The 21,736-nt window shown below is 49.4% G+C and overlaps 1 protein-coding gene across 4 annotated transcripts in view; it reads left to right on the top strand.

Moving 5' to 3' along the window:
* LOC140428579 (protein CBFA2T2-like) overlaps nucleotides 1-21,736 on the top strand; it is a 181,102-nt gene that overhangs the window by 153,665 nt on the left and 5,701 nt on the right. For all 4 annotated transcript variants that reach the window (XM_072515213.1, XM_072515212.1, XM_072515211.1 and 1 more), the window contains 6 exons: nucleotides 1,928-2,106; nucleotides 5,090-5,316; nucleotides 7,731-7,819; nucleotides 9,052-9,241; nucleotides 10,130-10,195; nucleotides 15,358-15,548. In XM_072515213.1, coding sequence (XP_072371314.1) covers nucleotides 1,928-2,106; nucleotides 5,090-5,316; nucleotides 7,731-7,819; nucleotides 9,052-9,241; nucleotides 10,130-10,195; nucleotides 15,358-15,548 — 942 coding nt within the window. The remainder of the gene's footprint in view (nucleotides 1-1,927; nucleotides 2,107-5,089; nucleotides 5,317-7,730; nucleotides 7,820-9,051; nucleotides 9,242-10,129; nucleotides 10,196-15,357; nucleotides 15,549-21,736) is intronic.

Here is a 21,736-nt window from a genome sequence, read left to right as displayed (position 1 = left end):
GTCTCACCCGGGTCATGTACAGTTGCAGCATAACCCCGCGGCTCTTAAACTCAAGCCCCCTGTTAATAAACGCTAACACACTATAAGCCTTCTTCACGGCTCTATCCACTTGAGTGGCAACCTTCAGAGATCTGTGAACATTTCTAGTAAATCTCCTCTGCAGCTTTCCATAGAATCAGTACAGAGCAGAAGGAGGCCATTCGGCCCATCAAGTCTGCACAGACTCTCCGAAAGATCACCTTACCTCGGCCCACTCCCCCGCCCTATCCCTATAACCCCACCTAACCTGTACGCCTTTGGACACAAGAGGCAATTTAGCACGGCCAATCCACCAGGGGTCCTCCCAACCGGAGCACCTGGAGGAAACCCACGCAGACACGGGGAGAACGTGCAAACTCCATAAAGTCACCCAAGGCCGGAATTGAACACCTGTGAGGTGGCAGGTGTTAACTGCCCGCCAGGACCTTCACATCCTTCCTAAAGGACTGGGCATAATATTCTTGCTGTGGCCTAGCCTGCGATGTATTGATTGCACATCGTTAGATACCTTTAGTAATGTGGTGATGGACCTTCTTGAATCTCTGGCAACACTTTGCTGTGGCTTGTTAGGCCATGTAAAAGGGCATTTAAGATTCAAACACATTGGTGTGAGAATGGCAGGTTTTATTCCTCAAACAAGTTGGGGTTTTATTTCTTTAAAAAAAAAAAAAAAAATTTAGAGTACCCAATTAAGGGGTAATTTAGCGTGGCCAATCCACCTAACCTGCACATCTTTGGGTTGTGGGGGTGAAACCCACGCAGACATGGAGAGAATGTGCCAACTCCACACGGACAGTGACCCAGGGGCGAGATTCGAACCCGGGTCCTCAGCGCCGCAGTCCCAGTGCTAACCACTGCGCCACATGCCGCCAGATGTTGGGGTTTTCAATGACAATTCCATGATATCAGACTTCTACAGTGGGATTTGAATTATTTGTACGAGACACTCTGTTATTGTCCAGAAACGTAACCACCAGACTATCCCACCCCATACACTAGCTACATTCTGTGCAATTAGGATAAGGCACGAGAGAAATACAAAAATAGGGAGAAAGTATGTTAAATCCTCACCTGAAGATGTTGCGTTCCTCTGAGTTGAAATTAGCATTTATTCATTCGATTTAAGACAACCTCTGCTCGTGACTCTACATTGGCTCCTCGTTTGACAAATTTGAAAATTCTCGTCCTTGTGTTCAATGGCCCCATCCCTCTCTATTCTTATAATCTCCTACAGTGCACTAGGTTCTCTGATTCTGGCCTCTGATATATCTCCTTCAGTCATTATTCTACCTTCAGTTGCCACGGGTCTTATGCTCTGAAATTCGTTCCCTAAAACTCTTCAGCTCTCTACCTGCAGTCCCTCCATTAACAAGCTCTCCAAAACCTGCCTCTTTCACCTAGTATTTCTAGTATTTCTTTCAAGTGGTTCAGTGTTTGATGATGCACCTTGGCACATTTTACTGTGTTAAAGATGATATATAGAATCGCTTCAGGGTAGAAGGAGGCCATTCGGCCCATCGAGTCTCCATCGACCCTCTGAAAGAGCACACTACCTAGGCCCACTTTCCCCACTCTATCCCCGGAACCCAACCTAACCTATCCATTTTTGGACTCTTTAAGGGGCAATTTATCCTGGCCAATCCACCTAACCAGCACATCTTTGGATTGTGGGAGGAAACCGGAACACCCGGGGGAAACCCACGCAGATAGGGGGAGAACGTGCAAACTCCAGACACATAGTCACCTGAGGCCGGAATTGAACCCAGGTCCCTAGTGCCGTGGGGAAGCAGTGCTAACCACTGCGCATGTTGTTGTAGTTGATACAGTCGAAATAATGGTTGGTACTTGGAATTGGTGACGAGGTCTTGTGTGATTTTTGTTTTCACAGGCCAACCTGCCTTTGCTGCAGAGGGAGCTACTACACTGTGCCCGCTCTGCGAAACAAACACCGGCTCAGTATCTGGCACAGCATGAGCACCTGCTGCTGAATGCCAACGCCACGTCCCCCGTCAACTCAACAGACCTGCTGGAGGTCAATGAGAATGGAAAGCGGAGCAGCCCAGAAAGGTACAACCCGACCTACAAAAACTGCTACATCCTCCGCAGATCCGACTGTGAGCAGTGGGCCAGGAATGTGACCGTTTAAAATGTGACGGGGAGTAAGTGTGACGCCCAGAGCGGAATGGGCACAAATGTGCAAGACTGTAAAGGGTGGCAAAAGTTTTAAAAAAAAATTTAGAGTACCCAATTAATTTTTTCCAATTAAGGGGCAATTTAGCGTGGCCAATCCACCTACCCTGCACATCTTTGGGTTGTGGGGGCGAAACCCACGCACACACGGGGAGAATGTGCAAACTCCACACGGCCAGTGACCCAGAGCCGGGATCGAACCTGGGACCGCGGTGCCGTGAGGCAGCAGGGCTAACCACTGCGCCGCCATGCTGTCCCTTGGATTATCACTAATAGCAAAGGTCCAGAATGTGTTTTTTTAAAAAGAAAAACCTAAATCAATAAATGTTGCTTCATTAATTTTCGACTGAGTGACTAGGAGGGGAACTCCAGGTGGTGGGGTTCCCTGGTATCTGCTGCCCTTGTCCTTCTAGGTGGTAATGGTCGTGGGTTTGGTAGGTGCTGCCTGAGGAGCCTTGGCGAGTTCCTGGAGTGTTGTGTGCTTTGCAGTGATCCTGCAAAGATCCTTTTTATGAAGCCGCCCCAGTGAGACCTTGCATGATCTGTTCGTGCACCTCCTGCCACTGCTTCAAGTGGTGAGAGAATTAAGTGGGATTGGATCTGTTCCAAGCAGATTTAGCCATGTGCCAACAGGGGATGGAGTGGGAGGGAGTGGACGGCCGGGGGATGATGCGGGAGAGATTGGCATTCCAATGGGATGACTAACGCATAAACAGAAATACCAGAAGCTTGCCGAGATTGGGCAGACTATCTTTATCATAACAGTAACTATTGGAGTTGCACTGATGTACATTTTGGGCTTGAGGACTAAATATCACTTCATACTTACAAAAACGTTTACAGACCTCAAGTTGCACACATCAGCACTGTGCAGGTGCCCTCCCCATCAAATATAAAAAACAGATTTCTATAAATCGGGTCTGGTGGGTCGTATGTGATCTCATTGGCCAGGATCACAGGGGCAACTCCCCTATCTTTGAAATAGTGCAATGGGATATTATTGGCCCATCTGAGAGATAAAAGGGGCCTTGGGAAATTTAGCCGAACCTGCCGGAGCCGACGTGACAAAAGTGTGCCGGGCAGTTGGGGGGGGGGGGGGGGGGGGGGGGGTGCTGGGAGAATCAGATGGGAGTGGTCAAACAAGTCTGATTCTGTCCGGAATTAAGTTTTTTTTTTTGGGGGGGGGGGCAACACGGGAATTCAATTTGGCGATGGGACGTCAATTAGGTTAATTCATGAGCCAGTTGAGACCAATTTTCCCTGAGGCCCCCCCCCCCCCCCACAGAATTTAGTCATAGCTCAGGGATTTAACAGGACTGACATGGCTGTCTTGTGACTTCCCAAGATCCCCCAACAAAGACTAGTGTCATGTTTGCCTGCAGCCTCATGGGGGGTGGCTCCCTCGCAGTCAGACACTCGAGCCAGAATTTCCCAGCCCTTCAACCCGGCGAGATCTAGCCCCTGCCGTTGTGAGCAGAGATTCCAATGGTTCGCCGATCTCGGAAAATAGTACCATAATTGCAAAAAATATTTAGTATTGACAACAGTCATGTATGGGTTAGCTGTACAATTAGTTAATGAGTTGGCAGCACGGTGGCGCAGTGGTTAGCACTGCTGTCTCACGGCGCCGAGGACCCAGGTTCGATCCCGGCTCTGGGTCACTGTCCGTGTGGAGTTTGCACATTCTCCCCGTGTCTGCGTTGGTTCCACCCCCACAACCGAAAGATGTGCAGGGTAGGTGGATTGACCACGCTAAATTGCCCCTTAATTGGAAAAAAGAATTGGGTAAACTAAATTTATTTTAACAAAATGTATTATAGAATCCCTACAGTGCAGAAAGAGGCCATTCAGGATCTGCACCGACCTCCTGAAAGAGCACCCCCAAGCTAGGCCCAATCCCCCACCCCATCCCTATAACCACAATTTAGCATATCCAATCCACCTAAACTGCACATCTTTGGATTGCGAGAGAAAACCGGAGCATGTGGGGGGAAACCGGAGCACCCGGAGGAAACCCAAGCAGACACTGGGAGAACGTGCAGACTCCGCACAGACAGTCACCCGAGGTCGGAATCGAACCCGGGTCCCAGGCACTGTGAGGCAGCAGCGCTAACCACCGTGCCGCCACCATATCGATCGTGGCTCAGCGGTAGTACTCTCTCCTTTGAGCCAGAAGATCATGTGTTCAATGTTTCGAGAATTGAGAAGAGAATCATAGCTGACACTTCAGTGTAGTGCTGAGCGGTGCACTGCTGGAGTTGTGTTCTTTCAGATGAAACGTGAAACCTGGGCCTTTTCAGGTGGATCCCACGGCACGATACTAAAGAAAGTTTTACCTGGTGCACTGGTCAATATCTATCTTGATGGCATAAATTAAATCAATTAAAAAAAAGTCGCTTGATAATTCCAAACCTCCGTATGGTCAAGAAGAGAAACATGCTGCCGAAGATTTTCACCTTGCACCCATCAGGACAAACACAAGAATGTCAAATTTAAAATTTCATCCGTTTGCAGGAGCCCGTTCTCCTCAAACAAAAGAAATATGTTCAAAACTTTCACTTTTTTTGAATTGCCCAGGAGCTTGGGAGCCAATAGATTCCCGTTGCTTTTTCCATGGCAATGCCTCAGCCAATCAGAGTCAACTTGCCGACCAATCAGCACCCTTTTCTCCTGTTGTATAAATAGTTGTGATTGTTGAAATTTGGCATTCTTGTATTTATCATGGTGCATGCAAGATGAGAAATCGGCAACAAGTCCCTCCTTTCAGCAATACATCAATTTCATTTTTAAGCCTGCAGGCTAGGGACGTTTTGCCCTTAGAAGCTTTGATTGAGTCTGAAGTTCTCCCCTCTCTCCTCAGGAATAAAGAGAATGGCTTTGAGCGAGACCCTCCAGCAAAGCGGGTGTGCACTATTAGCCCTGCCCAGCGACACAGTCCGAACATTGGCTTACCTCACCCGCCAAACGGGCAGCTGCACCCAACACCGCCTCCACTACAACACTACAGCCTGGATGACGTGGCCATGAATCACCTGTACAGAGACCCCCAAAGACTCTCCGAATACCGAGATCGACACAGGCATCACGGTGAGTAATTTGGCACAGGGGCAGGTTGGTCGCGGCAGTCGCAGTGGTGATGTCCATTATTATTCAGGGCTGGGTCGTCTTAGAGGGCAGGTGTGGCATGATTTTGTCAATTGGAGACAGAAAAACGGTTGGTTTTGTGGGTCAGTTAACTGTCATGATATGCAAACATGCAACCAATGAACACTCAGAATAGGACACAACCAATGGGCAGTCAGGACACTCAAGGTGGCATCACCACAAGGGGGCATGACATAAACACTATAAAAGGGATGAGGCACTCACACCCTGCCTCTTTCCACAGACAGACATCGAGAGAGTTAGACAGGGTTGATCAGCAGCATCACACCCCAGCACGGGGCTTGGAGCAAGCTGCTACAGTTAGACTGAGTTACTACAGTTAGATTAGCAGAGAGTCAAGCTCATTTGAGAACTGTGTTAATTGTTCAATAAACACGTTGAACTCATTTTGAGAGGCTGGAGCATCCTTTAGTTAAGACTGCATCAAGTAGCAGCCTGTGTTATCCGAAGCAGCATAGCACATCATTAACCTTTATTTATTTAGCGAATGCAAAGGCCCTAAGCCAAGCAGTTTCTTCTGGTCCTGCTGTGTGTCAAGAGCAGTTAGGCCTACACTGAGTCTGTGGATTGCACATTCTTCTATGATGTGGTGCATAGTTTGCACTAAGAAAGACTTGCATTTATATAGCGATCCAGACTCTCATCAAATGCTTTATGTCCAATGAAGTACATTTCAAATGTACTTTCATTTCTAAGATGGCAGATAGGATCTCTGTTTAATGTCTTATCTGAATGACAGCACTGCATTCTCTTAGTACTGCTCTCGAGTGTCAGCCTAGACTTTTGTTTTTTTCTATTAATTCATGGTGATGTGGACATCGCCAACTGGGCCAGCATTTATTGCCCGCCCCTAATTGCCCTCGAACTGAGTGGCTTGCTCGGCCATTTCAGAGGGCATTTAAGAGTCAACCACATCACTGTGGGTCTGGAGTCACCGGTGAGCCAGACCAGGTAAGGATGGCAGATTTCCTTCCCTGAAGGACATCAGTGAACCAGATGGGTTTTTGCAACAATCAACAATGGTTTTATGGTCATCATTAGAATTCTAGTTCCAGATTTTAATTTAATTCAAATTGCACCATCTGTCATGGTGGGAATTCGAATCCCGGTCCCCAGAGCGTAGCCCCGGGTTTCTGGGTTACTAGTCCATTGACAGTGCCTCTACTTTTTGCTGTAGTCTCTCAGGTGGGAGTTGAACCCACAACCTTCTGACTCCGAGCCGAGCATGTTACTGCTGAGCTACAGCAAATGTTTTTGGATGGGATGGGACGGGGCCTTGGTTTAACATCTGCCCTGAAAAGGGCACCTTCCCACAGTGCAGCACTCTCACTACTGCAACAAGAGGGTCAGCTTAGATAAACTCGGGTCTCTGGAATGGGACTAGAACCCCCGACCCTCTGACTAAAAGGCAAGGCTGCTACAAAACAAAGTCATGGCTGAGAGGATTGGGCGTTCTACTTGACATCAGTGCCCTTATCTTGAAAGAGGGAGAGAAAATATGGATCAGCCTGGTTCTCCAGTACTGATTGTTGTCCAACGGCCCCGAGGGGGTGGGGGGGGGGGGGAATGAGAAATTAAGAATAGGATAACCCAGTTGGAATTCTCCTTGTCACGACCTACAATCAATTAGTTGACCATCGCTACCAAGAACGATCTCCTGGGCAAGCTACCAGAGAGTTGCACACGAGTGACCAGTCTCCGGAATGGAGTCACATGGGGAGCAAGCTATATTTGTTTCCCCCTTCGAACAATCTTGTGGCTGTTAATGGTATGTTAATTATATGATGATGGGCATTGTTTTAAGTACAAAGAGCATTTATAAATAGAGACTATTGGTCAGTAGGTAGAAGGCAGAAATGTATAATGTTGCATTCTGTAAATAAACCTATTATCAAGGATTGCCGTCTAGTTTCACTGCTCATCACTTGACTTGGGATCTAGTAAGGGTTGTTTTATCTTTTTAGACATACAACAGTTGGGAAGCAAGCATGGAAACGGTGTAATTTTGCTGGTGAAATTTCACTGTGGTATTGAGAGTTCTCATCAGAGCAGACCATTCACTTGCAAACTATTCTCCTATCATGGTGAAGTGATGTGTCCACTTTGAATTCAGACAGAATGTCGGCACCAGTCCTTGTGTTGATTTTTCCTGGGTTTTGGTGGCCACTGTTTAACTTCCCAGGTGCCTCATATTATACACTTGAAACATTGGGTGTAGCTTTGCAAAGAGATTTTTTTGAGTGTTCAAGGGATTGACACGACCTTCATACACAAGATTATAGGCAACATGCAACTTCCAGGCCATTCACTTTTCCCTCCTTCCTTTATTTGCACAGGAGGATCCCGTGGAGTATATCAGGAAGAGATGATTGACCATCGACTGACCGATCGGGAGTGGGCTGAGGAATGGAAACATTTGGATCATGTAGGTGCTGCTCCTCCTTCTCCTTGTCCTTCTCACTGATACAGGGAATCGAGATTTCCAGATCCCCATTGGAGGGTTTGCAGGCAGGGAACTTTTAAAATTCCCCAGGAGCCCTTCCTCTCACTCTTCCTCTGGCCTGCCCCCAACCTGTCTGTAATTTTACGTGGCGGTCAAGGCCGAGGGTGACCCGTCAGCCCTCACCCCAGTTCAGGCTGCTTATAAGGACTGCTTCCCACCCTGTCTCCATTTTGAGGCTGACGGGAGGGGTTCAGGGGCAAAGGGGAGGAGTGGCAGATAACCCTGTTTGAGCCGCAGGCAGGAATGCTGGTGGTATCTCCCTCGTGAGTCTCCTTTCCACATCAGTTGGCCTCACCCCCAAGGTGCAATGTCTGGGCATAGTCCTTTCGCCTGCAGAGGACCGATCCCTGCCTTCTAACAAGCATCAGTAAGATGCATTGTGAGCCTGACTGATAATCTTACATTGGATGTTAGTGTAATTCTTGGCACACTCAGGATTGTTCAGCAAATGCTGCCCAATTACAGGATTTTCTCTAACATTAGGGCACAATATTCTGAGCTTTGCAAGCACGGGCTGGTTCAGTGCAGTGTCTGTGCCCTTCTATCCCATGAATGAACCCATGCAACGCCAATGCCTTCTTAGCCACTTTAGCAACTTGCCCTACGGGTCCCCTACTCACTAGGGGGAGATGATGGCAGTGACCCCACTTGATTAGTAATCCAGAGATCCAGGCTGATGCCCTGGAAACATGGGGCGGGGTTCTCCCATTCGGCGGCAGAGCGTCCACGCCGTCGGAAACGCCGTCGCGTTTCAACGACGGCGTGAACGGGCCACTGGGGAGTACCGATTCTAGCCCCTACAGGGGGCCAGCACGGCGCTGGAGCGGTTCACGCTGCTCCAGCCTCCGACGGCGTGGACACTCTGATGCCGAATGGGAGAATCCCGCCCCAGAGGCTTTCCCTGCAGCAGTGAGTCCTGGGATAGTACTGCCTGCCTAGCGTTTACTCGCTCGCTGATGTTGGGACACAATGTGGCCTAGCCTACACTTGCCGGCAGCGAGATTCTCTTTCTCTGCCAATGCTTCTGTCTCCAGACAGCAGGCTGGGGGGAAACAGTTGACGCGAGTTGGGTTTTGCACAATCCCGCCGGTACCTTTGTTGTCCACAGTGGAGCCAAATCAGATAGAGACCAAAAGCATTTGATTTACTTGCAGCTCCTGAATTGCATCATGGACATGGTGGAGAAGACTCGCCGCTCGCTGTCGGTCCTCTGCAGGTGCCAGGAGGCTGACCGGGAGGAGCTGAACTACTGGATGAGGCGTTACAATGACACCGAGGATGTGCGAAAGGGAGGTAGCGGCCACCTCCGACTCAGTCCGGGGAGCACGGACACCATTCAGTCCGGTGAGTAGGGCAGAGGCTGCGCTGCCCTCGGTGGCTGCTTTAACGAGGACACGGATTTAATTAAATTGCTGCAGAGGTACTAGTAGTGTAAGAGAGAAAGGGAAAGAGGTACTGAAATGAAAGGTGGCCATTTGCACCGTGCGAGATGGCGTGAATTGGATGGCGGTGAAATCAGCGGAAATGGACATCACAGAGGATGTAAAATGGGCGATTAAATGGAAAGCCGGCTGCCAAATCGGCCATTCGGCCCATCGAGTCTGCTCCAACCCTTCAAAAGAGCACTCGCCCAACCACCCGTCCACCTTGCCCTATCCCGGTTATCGAACCTGCACATCGCGGGCCTATCCACCTAACCCACACATCTTTGGACCGTGGGCGGAAACCAGAGTACTCGGAGGAAATCCACGCCGACACGGGGAGAGCGTACAAACTCAAACACAGCCACCGAACGCTGGAATTGAACCCGGGTCCCTGGCACTGTCGGGCAGCAGTGCTAACCACCTTGCCACCAGGGACACATCAATTCTGCATCAACCTTTTCTCTATTTGGAACCATAGAAAATTGCGGCACAGCAAGAGGCCATTCAGCACATCGTGGCTGCGTCGGCCAAAAAAATCCCACTTTTCGGCACTTGGTCCTTAGGTTTGCAGGTTACAGCACTTTAGACGCAGATCCAGGTTCCTTTTAATTGAGTGAAATGAATTATACGGTTGGGTTTTGAATAGTTGACCTGAAGTGAGGGATGAAGGAGCTGGGGCCAACCCTCTTCACTGGAAAGGGAATGGTTTTGTGGCGGATTTCCTTTACCGAGTGGGGTGGGGGGTTGAGCTTGTCTTGTGGAGAAGCTGGATAACAGATTTACATGAAGTTTAATTCTATCTCCACAGAGCTTCAACGAGAGATCACTCACAGACCAACGGGCTATGTTCCAGATGAGATCTGGAAAAAGGCAGGTAAGCCAGACTGAATCTAACCCCATGGGATGTTCTCGTGCAGCGGAAAGTGGAGGGCACACAATAATAATCTTTATTAGTGACACAAGTAGGCTTGCGTTAACTGCAATGAAGTAACTGAAAATCCCCTAGTCACCACACACCGGTGCCTGTTCGGGGACACAGGAGAACTCAGAATGCCCAATTCACCTAACAGCATGGGCGGGATTCTCCGAACCCCCGCCGGGCCGGAGAATCGCCGGGGGGGGGGGGGGGGGGGCGACGTGAATCCCGCCCCGATGCCGGCTGCCGGATTCACCGGCGCTGGTTTTTCGGCGGGGGCGGGAATCGCGTCGAGGGCCGTTGGCAGTGGCCCTTCCCCCCCCCCGGCGATCCTCCGCTCTGTGATGGGCTGAGTGGCCGCCCGTTTTCGGCTGGTCCCGCCGGCGTATATCAAACCAGGTCCGTACCGGCGGGACCTGACTCTGCGGGCGGCCTGCAGAGTCCTCGGGGGAGCTCGGGGGTGTTCTGGCTCCGAGGGGGGGGGGGGGCCCACGCTGACCTGGCACGCGATCGGGGTCCACCGAACCACGGGCGGGCCTGTGCCATGGGGGCACTCCTTTCCCCCCGCGCCAGCTGCTGTAACGGTCCGCCTTGGCTGGCGTGGAGAAGAACCCACCCCTACGCATGCGCTGGGATGACGCCAGTACACGCTGGCGCTCCTGCGCATGCACCAACTCATGCCAGCCAGCGAAGGCCCTTTGGCGTTGGTTGCGCGGAGCCAAACCCGCTGGCGCCAGCCTAGCCCCTGAAGGTGCGGAGGATTCCGCACCTTCCGGGTGGCCCGATGCCGGAGTGGTTCACGCCACTCCTCGGCGCCGGAACGGCCTGCCCCGCCGGTTAGGGGAGAATCCCGTCACGCATCTTGTGGGAGGCACCCGGAGGAAACCTACGCCGACATGGGAGAACGTGCAGACTCCGCACCGACAATGAGCCAAGCCGGGAATCGAACCCGGATCCCTGGCGCTGTGAAGCAACAGTGCTAACCACTGTGCTGGTGCTACCGTGACGCCCTTCAACCCTGTAGACATCGGCGGGACTGGAAGATCCCACCACTGGCGAATGGTGGGCCGCCTCTGCTGTCAGAAAATACCCATGGGGGGGGGGGGGGGGGGGCTGATTTAGCACAGGGCTAAATCGCTGGCTTTGAAAGCAGACCAAGGCAGGCCAGCAGCACGTTTCAATTCCCCGTACCAGCCTCCCCGAACTGGCGCCGGAATGTGGCGACGAGGGGCTTTTCACAGTAACTTCATTTGAAACCTACTTGTGACAATAAGCGATATTCATTTAATTTAATTTCAATTCCACCCTTAGTTTCCTTTCCCTTTGAACAATATACTGGGCAGTGCTGGATTCTCTTTCCCAATGAGTGATACTCCCGTGGAGGAAGCCCACATTGCGTTATTGAGCCTCTTGGCATAGCTGTGGTGTTAAGAACATGTTGAGTATATGAGCAAGGAGGCCATTCAGCCCTTCGAGTCTGCTGCACCATTTAATCAGATTGATGTGCTGGGTGCTCTGGATCCGTGGAACACATACAGGCCACCAACACTTAAAATAGTGCAACACTATTTTATTCAGTCAGAAATTGTTGAACATACTTTCACTGTGGGTTAACACGATGTTAGATTAAACTAAAGACCTATGCCTGTCCTAACCAGTCTATGCACTCAGCACATGGTGAAGATCTGTGCTGTAAGCTGTAAGCTCTGTCCTTCTAAGAGGCTGCATCCCGAATGGGCGGGAACTCTGATGCCCTCTGTCTTTATAGTGAGTGTGCTCTAACTGGTGATTGGCTGCGGTGTTGTGTGTGTTGATTGGTCTTGCTGTATGTCCATCAGTGTGTGTGTGTGTCTGCACCATGATATACTGGTGTATATTATGACACAGATCATGGCTCAAAACTGCATCCCGCCCACTGCCTCCCCCCGATAACCCTTCACTCCCTTGCTTACAGACAATCTATCCACCCCTGCCTCAAAGATATTCCAAGACTTTGTTGCCACCATCCTTTCAGGCCCAAAGACTCTCAACACTCAGAGAGAAAACGTTTTGCCTCGTGCGCGGCCGAGGCCACACACAGCCCTGTTTTAGGTACTGAGGAGCTCCTCGCACCATTTTTAAATGGCATTCCATTCTCTAAAAGCCCCCGAAACAACCCCTGACAGCCCCAAAGCATTAAGGCAGTGCCAGGCTGTCACCCTGGCAGCTGCACTGCCACCTGGGCAACCAGGTGGCACCGTCAAGGTGCCAGGGTAGCACCAACAGTGTATGCACATGGGGCCCTCCGATCCCCTGGGAGACCCTCACGAGCGCCGTCTGGTCCTCGTTTGTGGAGACCAGCACTGAACGGCGCTCACCCAAGGTTTCCAGGGCAAAGGGGATCGATCGCACGCCTCGGGTACCGGCACATTAAAGTGAGGTTAGCTATCGAATGAGCTATCCTCATTATAGGAAGGATGTGGAAGCATTGGAAAGGGTGCAGAGGAGATTTACCAGGATGTTGCCTGGTATGGAGGGAAGATCTTATGAGGAAAGGCTGAGGGACTTGAGGCTGTTTTCGTTAGAGAGAAGACGGTTAAGAGGTGACTTAATTGATGCATACTAGATGATCAGAGGATTGGATAGGGTGGACAGTGAGAGCCTTTTTCCTCGGATGGTGATGTCTAGCACGAGGGGGACATAGCTTTAAATTGAGGGGAGATAGATATAGGACAGATGTCAGAGGTAGGTTCTTTACTCAGAGAGTAGTAAGGGCGTGGGATGCCCTGCCTGCAACAGTAGTGGACTCGCCAACACTAAGGACATTCAAATGGTCATTGGATAAACATATGGACGATAAGGGAAGAGTGTAGATGGGCTTTAGAGTGGTTTCACAGGTCGGCGCAACATCGAGGGCCGAAGGGCCTGTACTGCGCTGTAATGTTCTATGTTCTATCTCACTCTAATATGCAGATTTGCTAAAATAAGTCATCCCGCCCACAATGGCCGAAATTTACATCGCAACGTCTCGCGAGATCGCGTTGGCTCTTGCGAGGCGTTGCGAGCTGGTCTCCCGACTTCTATCGGCCACACCGCGCCGCGCGTGTTGAACTGCTTTTCGGGCGCAGTACCCAATGTTTACCAGGGAAGATTGAAGGCTGGGGCTCTTTTTTTTTTCTCAAGAAACAAAAAAGACTGCGGGGTGACCAGATAGAGGTCTTGAAGATTCTGAAAGTGTTTGGTCGGGCAGACTTAGAGAAGGTGTTTCCATGTAAAGGAGAAAGCAAAGCCAGAGACATTAATACAACATAGTCACTATAAAATCCAAAAGGGAATTCAGGAGAAACATCTTTATCCGGAGAGTTGAGGTGAATAGAATAGATACATTTAAGAGAAAGCTGGATAAATGCACCATAGAAAAGGAAGTAGGTGAACTTGATAAAGATGGGGTGAGAGGAGGCTTGTGAGGAGCACGACCTGCAGCATGGACTAACTGGGCCGAATGGCCTGTTTGTGCACTGTACATTCTGAGTAATTCTATGCATTACGCACTTCAGAATTTGAAGGTTGGCCTGAAGGTGCTGTGTTTATAAACCACATTTACTGGTGTGTGTGTGTGAGAAATAAATTGGGTTCCTCCTGTGTATCGCCAGGCAAGGAGGGTGGGGGGGGGGGGGGGGGGTGGGGGGGGGGGGGGGGGGGATGTGAAGTGGGTGACAGTGAATTGGGAGCCCATTATACACCTCTCTCCCACTGGGAAAAGAGGTGGTCTAAGGTAAAGGAAGGTATGTGGTATTAGGAAGCAAGAACTGGGAACCAAACAAAGGAAGAGGGAAAGACAGCAGGAGGAAAGAAAAGTTAATGTAAGTTTGCAGTTTGATATTTCCTTTGGCGTTTGGCTAGCTCGACAGCTGGTAGGTTGGGTAGCAGGATTTGGCATTTTCTGCTAGGCACAGCGTTCCATTTTGCGGGGGCGTTAGGAGGCGAGGAGAAAAAGAGCAGAGGATAGAGAGAAGAAAACTGTCACCCACAGAAGATGCACCATCTGCCAACTGAGAGCAGAACCAAGTGTGACTCTGCCCTTGCACCTTGACACCTACTGGGCATTTAAATTTTTTGTGTGTGCACGCGCTTGCGTGTGTGTGAGGCATGTATGCGTGCCTGTGTGTGTGTGTGAGGTGTGTGTGCATGCTTGTGTGTATGTATATGTAAGAGGTGTGTGTGCATGTCTGTGTGTATGATGTGTCTGTCTGTGAGACGGTGTGTATGTGACGTGTTTGTGTGACATGTATGTGTGTGCCTGTGTGATGTGTCTGTGCGTGTGTCTTGTGTGTGATGTGTCTGTGTGTGTGTCAGTGTGTGTAACGTGTCTGTGTGCGTGAGTGTGGCAGTGCCATCTGCAAGTGGCAACTGCATAACAATGGTGCCATGCACCTGTCATTTATTTATTTCTCTTCTGATTCTAACACTTGCGAGGTTTAAATGGAATTAAAGTAACCGAATGGTCTGGATGTACCCTGCCAATTGTGTCCATTTGAGTGACGTTCTAAGTGTAGAGTCAAACATCCACTTAGTCAAAGGCTAATCTTTCAGTCCATTTAATTCAGTAACCATCAATCTGCCTGAACATTACAGCGCAGTACAGACCCTCATGGTACCTCCGTGAAACATCTTGGGACCCGCTTGTTTAGGCTAGTGGCGCTATATAAATACAACTTGTCTGCGTCAAGTGAAGAATCATTTTATCAACCTCTGCTGTTGTGGAGATCGGCAAAGCCTCACGCAAGCTTTTGACGACCTGAGGAACATTGCAATGCACAGGAGTAATCCATGCATGTTTATCAAAGTTATCATGAATTTGTTCCCACCTCGCTTTCGGGCAGTGCAAGCAGACTGTAACAAATCTCTGTTCTTGCTGGAGGGGCCGAATGGCCTGCTCCTGCCGTCCTATGCTCCAAAAAAGAATCTCTTCATCTCCCCCTCTGAATTCTTTGTGCCAATTGCCTTGCACTTGTGTCCATTAAGATGCAACTCTCCAGTTGCTCCTCATCCGCTCTTATCAAAACCCCCTCATAGTTTTGAGTACCCGCTTGGTATCTTGCCATCTCTCAGCGGTATTTCTGTTTCTCCCTGACAAACAGAGGAGGCAGTGAACGAGGTCAAGCGTCAAGCTGTGTCGCAGTTGCAGAAGGCAGTGACGGAGGCCGAGCAGAAAGCCTACGAGATGATAACGGCAGAGAGGGCCAAGATGGAGCAGAAGATAGCGGATGCTAAGCGCCAAGCGGCCGAAGACGCATTCACCGTCATCAATGAGCAGGAAGACACCAGTGAGGTAGGCTCTCCTTTCATCCATATCCCCGGACCGCGCAAGCTTTGGTGCGCTGAAGCATTAATGACCCCTCTTTTAACAAAGGCTGATTGCGCAGGTGAAGGAGACACAGCCAGAGTGGGAATTGCAACTTGGTAATTTGTTCAGTGTGGTAATTCGGACTGGGAGGAGGTGCTCTTTCCCTTTTTGTTCTGTTTCCTTCGTTTGGCTTTGCAACTGGTAATCAGAAGGGAGAGATCTAGAGTGCATTCCGGGAAGCAGAGAGAAAACCAGGGAGCACCCTGGGAAGGTAGGTGATATAACATCTTACCCCCAGGTTCCAGCGGCCTTCATTTTCGGGAGTGAGAGACAGAGAGCCGGGGAGCAGCTTGGGAACAGGTAAATGATAGATATTCTGCTATTCTGATTGATCCGACTGAGGAGGAGGAGGGGGGGGGGGGGGGGGGGGGTTCTGAAAAGTGACGTCACAGGAAAGCTGTGACCTGATTGGCTGATAGGGAATCTACACTAAATTTAAAAATTAAACATTGTTAAACTAATTAAACATAATTAATTAATTACTTAATCATAATTTAGAGGGGTATCTAATCCAGAGATCGGAGAGTACTGTATTTAGCTTTTACATTTATAGTAGAAATCTAGTGCTAGGAAACATATAGTTAACAGTAACTTTTTTTTAATTAAAATTTACTTGACTAATTAATTAACGCAATGTCAATTAGAGGGGTGCAGTGCTCTGACTGTGAGATGTGGCAGGTCCGGGAGGCTTGCTTCATCTGCAGAAAGTGCACCCAAATGGAGCTCCTCACAGACCGCATGGTTCGGTTGGAGCAGCAGTTGGATGCACTTAGGAGCATGCAGGTGGCGGAAAGCGTCATAGATCGCAGTTATGTAAATGTGGTCACACCCAAGTTGCAGGCAGAGAAATGGGTGACCACCAGAAGGGCAGGCAGTCAGTGCAGGAATCCCCTGTGGTTGTCCCCCTCTCGAACAGGTATACCCCTTTGGATACTGTCGGGGGGGATAGCCTATCAGGGGAAAACAGCAGCAGCCAGAGCAGTGGTACCACGGCTGGCTCTGATGTACAGCAGGGAGGGTCAAAGCGCAGAAGAGCAATAGTCATAGGGGACTCTATAGTCAGGGGCACAGATAGGCGCTTCTGTGGACGTGAAAGAGACTCCAGTATGGTATGTTGCCTCCCTGGTGCCAGGGTCCAGGATGTCTCAATGGATAGTGGGCATCATGAAGGTGGAGGGCAAACAGGCAGAGATCGTGGTACATATTGGTACTAACGACATAGGCAGGAAGGTGAATGAGGTCCTGCAGCAGGAGTTCAGGGAGCTAGGCAGAAGGTTAAAAGACAGGACCTCAAGGGTTGTAATCTCGGGATTACTCCCTGTGCCACGTGCCAGTGAGGCTAGAATTAGGAAGATAGAGCAGCTAAACATGTGGCAAAATAGCTGGTGTAGTAGGGTGGGTTTCAGTTATCTGAACCACTGGGAGTTCTTCCGGGGCATGTGTGACCTGTATAAGAAGGACGGGTTGCATCTAAACTGGAGAGGTATAAATATCCTGGCCGCGAGGTTTTCGGGAGTCACACGGGAGGGTTTAAACTAGTATGGCAGGGGGGTGGGCACCGGAGCAATAGTTCAGAAGGTAAAAAAATTGAGGGAGAACTAGGAAATAGGGCCACTATGGCTCTGAGGAAGAGCAGACAGGGCGATGTTGCTGAAAACAGCGGGACTGGTGGCCTGAATTGCATATGTTTTAATGCAAGAAGTATTGCGGGTAAGGCAGATGAACTTAGAGCTTGGATTAGTACTTGGAACAATGATGTTGCCATTACAGAGACCTGGTTGAGAGAAGGACAGGATTGGCAGCTAAACATTCCAGGATTTAGATGTTTCAGGTGGGATAGAGGGGGAGGTAAAAGGGGTGGAGGAGTTGCGCTACTGGTTAGGGAGAATATCACAGTTGTACTGTGGGAGGACACCTCAGAGGGCAGCGAGGCTATATGGGTAGAGATCAGGAATAAGAAGGGTGCAAATAAGAAGGGTGCAGTCACAATGTTGGGGGTTTACTACAGGCCACCCAACAGCCAGCAGGAGATAGAGGAGCAGATAGGTAGACAGATTTTGGAAAGGAGTAAAAGCAACAGGGTTGTTGTGATGGGAGACTTTAACTTCCCCAATATTGACTGGGACTCACTTAGTGCCAGGGGCTTGGAGGGGGCAGAGTTTGTAAGGAGCATCCAGGAGGGCTTCTTAAAACAATATGTAGTCCAACTAGGGAAGAGGCCATACTGGACCTGGTATTGGGGAATGAGCCCGGCCAGGTGGTAGAAGTTTCAGTTGGGGAGCATTTCGGGAACAGTGACCAGAATTCAGTAAGTTTTAAAGTGCTGGTGGACAAGGATAAGAGTGGTCCTCGGGTGAATGTGCTAAATTGGGGGAAGGCTAATTATAACACTATCAGGTGGGAACTGAAGAACATAGATTGAGGGTGGATGTTTGGGGGTAAATCAACATCTGACATGTGGGAGGCTTTCAAATGCCAGCTGAAAGGAATTCAGGACCGGCATGTTCCTGTGATGAAGAAGGATAAATATGGCAAATTTCGCGATCCTTGGATAACGAGGGATATTGTAGGCCTCGTCAAAAAGAAAAAGGAGGCATTTGTCAGGGCTAGAAGGCTGGGAACAGACGAAGCCTGTGTGGAATATAAGGAAAGTAGGAAGGAACTTAAGCAAGGAGTCAGGAGAGCTAAAAGGGGTCACAAAAAGTCATTGGCAAATAGGTTTAAGGAAAATCCCAAGGCTTTTTACACATACATAAAAAGCAAGAAGGTAGCCAGGGAAAGGGTTGGCCCACTGAAGGACAGGGGAGGGAATCTATGTGTGGAGCCAGAGGAAATGGGCGAGATACTAAATGAATACTTTGCATCAGTATTCACCAAAGAGAAGGAATTGGTGAATGTTGAGTATGGCAAAGGGTGTGTAGATAGCCTGGGTTACATTGAGATCCAAAAAGACGAGGTGTCGGGCGTCTTGAAAAATATTACGGTGGATAAGTCCCCAGGGCCTGATGGGATCTACCGCAGAATACTGAAGGAGGCTAGAGAGGAAATTGCTGAGGCCTTGACAGAAATCTTTGGATACTCACTGTCTTCAGGTGATGTCCCGGAGGACTGGAGAATAGCCAATGTTGTTCCTTTGTTTAAGAAGGGTAGCAAGGATAATCCAGGGAACTACAGGCCGGTGAGCCTTGCGTCAGTGGTAGGGAAATTACTGGAGAGAATTCTTCGAGACAGGATCTACTCCCATTTGGAAGCAAGGGGTCGTATTAGCGAGAGGCAGCATGGTTTTGTGAAGGGGAGGTCGTGTCTCACTAACTTGATAGAATTTTTCGAGGAGGTCGCAAAGATGATTGATGCAGGTAGGGCAGTGAATGTTGTCTATATGGGCTTCAGTAAGGCCTTTGACAAGGTCCCTCATGGCAGACTGGTACAAAAGGTGAAGTCGCACGGGATCAGGGGTGAGCTGGCAAGGTGGATACAGAACTGGCTAGGTCACAGAAGGCAGAGAGTAGCAATGGAAGGGTGCTTTTCTGATTGGAGAGCTGTGACTAGTGGTGTTCCGCAGGGATCAGTGCTGGGACCTTTGCTGTTTGTAGTATATATAAATGATTTGGAGGAAAATGTAACTGGTCTGATTAGTGAGTTTGCAGACGACACAAAGGTTGGTGGAATTGCGGATAGCGATGAGGACCGTCAGAGGATACAGCAGGATTTAGATCGTCTGGCGACTTGGGCGGCGAGATGGCAGATGGAGTTTAATTCGGACAAATGTAAGGTGGTGCATTTTGGAAGGTCTAATGCAGGTAGGGAATATACAGTGAATGGTAGAACCCTCGAGTATTGACAGTCAGAGAGACCTTGGTGTACAGGTCCACAGGTCACTGAAAGGGGCAACACAGGTGGAGAAGGTAGTCAAGAAGGCATACGGCATGCTTGCCTTCATTGGCTGGGGCATTGAGTATAAAAATTGGCAAGTCATGTTGCAGCTGTATAGAACCTTAGTTAGGCCACACTTGGAGTATCGTGTTCAATTCTGGTCGCCACACTACCAGAAGGATGTGGCGGCTTTAGAGAGGGTGCAGAAGAGATTTACCAGGATGTTGCCTGGTGTGGAGGGCATTAGCTATGAGGAGAGGTTGAATAAACTTGGTTTGTTCTCACTGGAACAAAAAAGGTTGAGGGGCGACCTGATAGAGGTCTACAAAATTATGAGGGAGATAGACAGAGTGGATAGTCGGAGACTTTTTCCCAGGGTAGAGGGGTCAATTACTAGGGGGCATAGGTTTAAGGTGAGAGGGGCAAGGTTTAGAGGAGATGAGCGAGGCAGGTTTTTTACACAGAGGGTAGTGGGTGCCTGGAACTCGCTGCCGGAGGAGGTGGTGGAAGCAGGGACGATAGTGAGGTTTAAGGGGCATCTTGACAAATACATGAATAGGATGGGAATAGAGGGACATGGACCCAGGAAGTGTAGAAGATTTTAGTTCAGACGGGCAGCATGGTCAAATCAGGCTTGGAGGGCAGAAGGGCCTGTTCCTGTGCTGTACTTTTCTTTGTTCTTTGTTTGTTCTTTGATCCAGTGCCTCAGGTACTACAGTTATGGGCCAGGGTTTAGAAACACCAAAGTATATTTTGGAGTTCATCTGATCTACAACCTGAATTTGGCTAGGGTGAGCACAAGAGCCTTCCCGTCAGGTGTGATTCAACAGTCTTTCCAGACACTTTAATCAAAACAAGTTTTATTCTAATAACTTAGTTAACATTTATATATAAACGCACCACAAGAATTTTTACCAATTACAAACATAAAGACACCAGCCAGCGACAGTAATCTATACATTACACTTTATGAATTCCCCCTTAACTGTTCCAATTCAAAAACAAAATCCACTAAACCAAAAACCCATATTCAAAGGCGTGGCCCAGCACACTGCATTCTCACTTGACTAAGACTGGTCTTAGTGCCTATGATTCTGACCCTGTTTTCAACCAGCAGATTCAAATTCCTTCCAGAAAGCAATTATATCTCTAAAGCCGCCACCAAGGTGATTTTTACTGGAACAGATATTCAAAATGAAAATAGAGACGCGGGCCAAAACAGTTCTTTCTCCTTTCTGTAGTCCACAGCAGTCAAATTGAAAGCGAAACCAAAACACCTCACAGAGCCAGAGCCCAGCTCCACCCACAAAATGACATCACTGAAGCCATGTGATAAGACAAAACCTTTCTTAAAGGGACACTGCCATGACACTACCCAATGTAGAATTGAACCTTACGAGCATGAAACATCTGTGTACTGAACCACCCCCACCACTGTGCCCCTGGCCTGGCTAGTCTATGGTGATCTCCATTACACTACTGCTCTAGGCCTCAACTGAAGTGGAATGTGAGTGTTGTTGGCAAGGCCACGTTTTATTGTCCAGCCTGTCTGCACTGATGGAAGTTCTGGTGAGCTGCCTTCTTGAACTGAGGCAGATAATTTAGTGTAGGTACACCCACTATGCTGTTAATGAGGGAGTTCCAGGATTTTGACCCAGCGACAATGGTGATCTATTTCCAAGTCCGGATGGTGAGCAAGTGCGTGGGGGAGCTTGCAGTTGGTGGTGTTTCCATTTGCTTGCCTCCCTCGTCCTTCTAGGTGGTGCAGGTAGGGGGTTCTGCAGCTGCTGTTGAAGGAGCCTTGGTCGGTGCTACAGTGCATCTGGTATAAAGTGCATTGTGTGTGCTGCTGGTAGGTGGATTACCAATCAAGCAAGCTGCTGTGTCCTGCATGATGTCATGTTTCTTGAGTGTTGTTGGGAGCTGCACTCATCCAAACAACTAGGGAGTATTCCACCACACCCCTGACTTGTGCCTTGTAAGTGGCGGGCTGGCTTTGATGAGTTAGGGTGTGAGTTATTTGCCACGGTATTCCTAGCCTTTGACTTGCTATTGTACCCACGATATTTATATGACTCGTCCAGTTAAGGTTTGGATGTAGGGTGACACAGTGGTTAGCACTGCTGTTTCACGGCACTGAGGACCCAGGTTCGATCCTGGCCTCGGGTCAGTGTCCGTGAGGAGTTTGCACATTCTCCCCGTGTCGGCGTGGGTCTCACTCCCGCGACCCAAAGATGGAC

Source organism: Scyliorhinus torazame, chromosome 8, assembly GCF_047496885.1.
Source record: "Scyliorhinus torazame isolate Kashiwa2021f chromosome 8, sScyTor2.1, whole genome shotgun sequence".
NCBI lineage: Eukaryota > Metazoa > Chordata > Chondrichthyes > Carcharhiniformes > Scyliorhinidae > Scyliorhinus > Scyliorhinus torazame.
The sequence above is the reverse complement of the archived record's forward strand: the minus strand, read 5'-3'. Positions and strand labels throughout refer to the sequence as shown.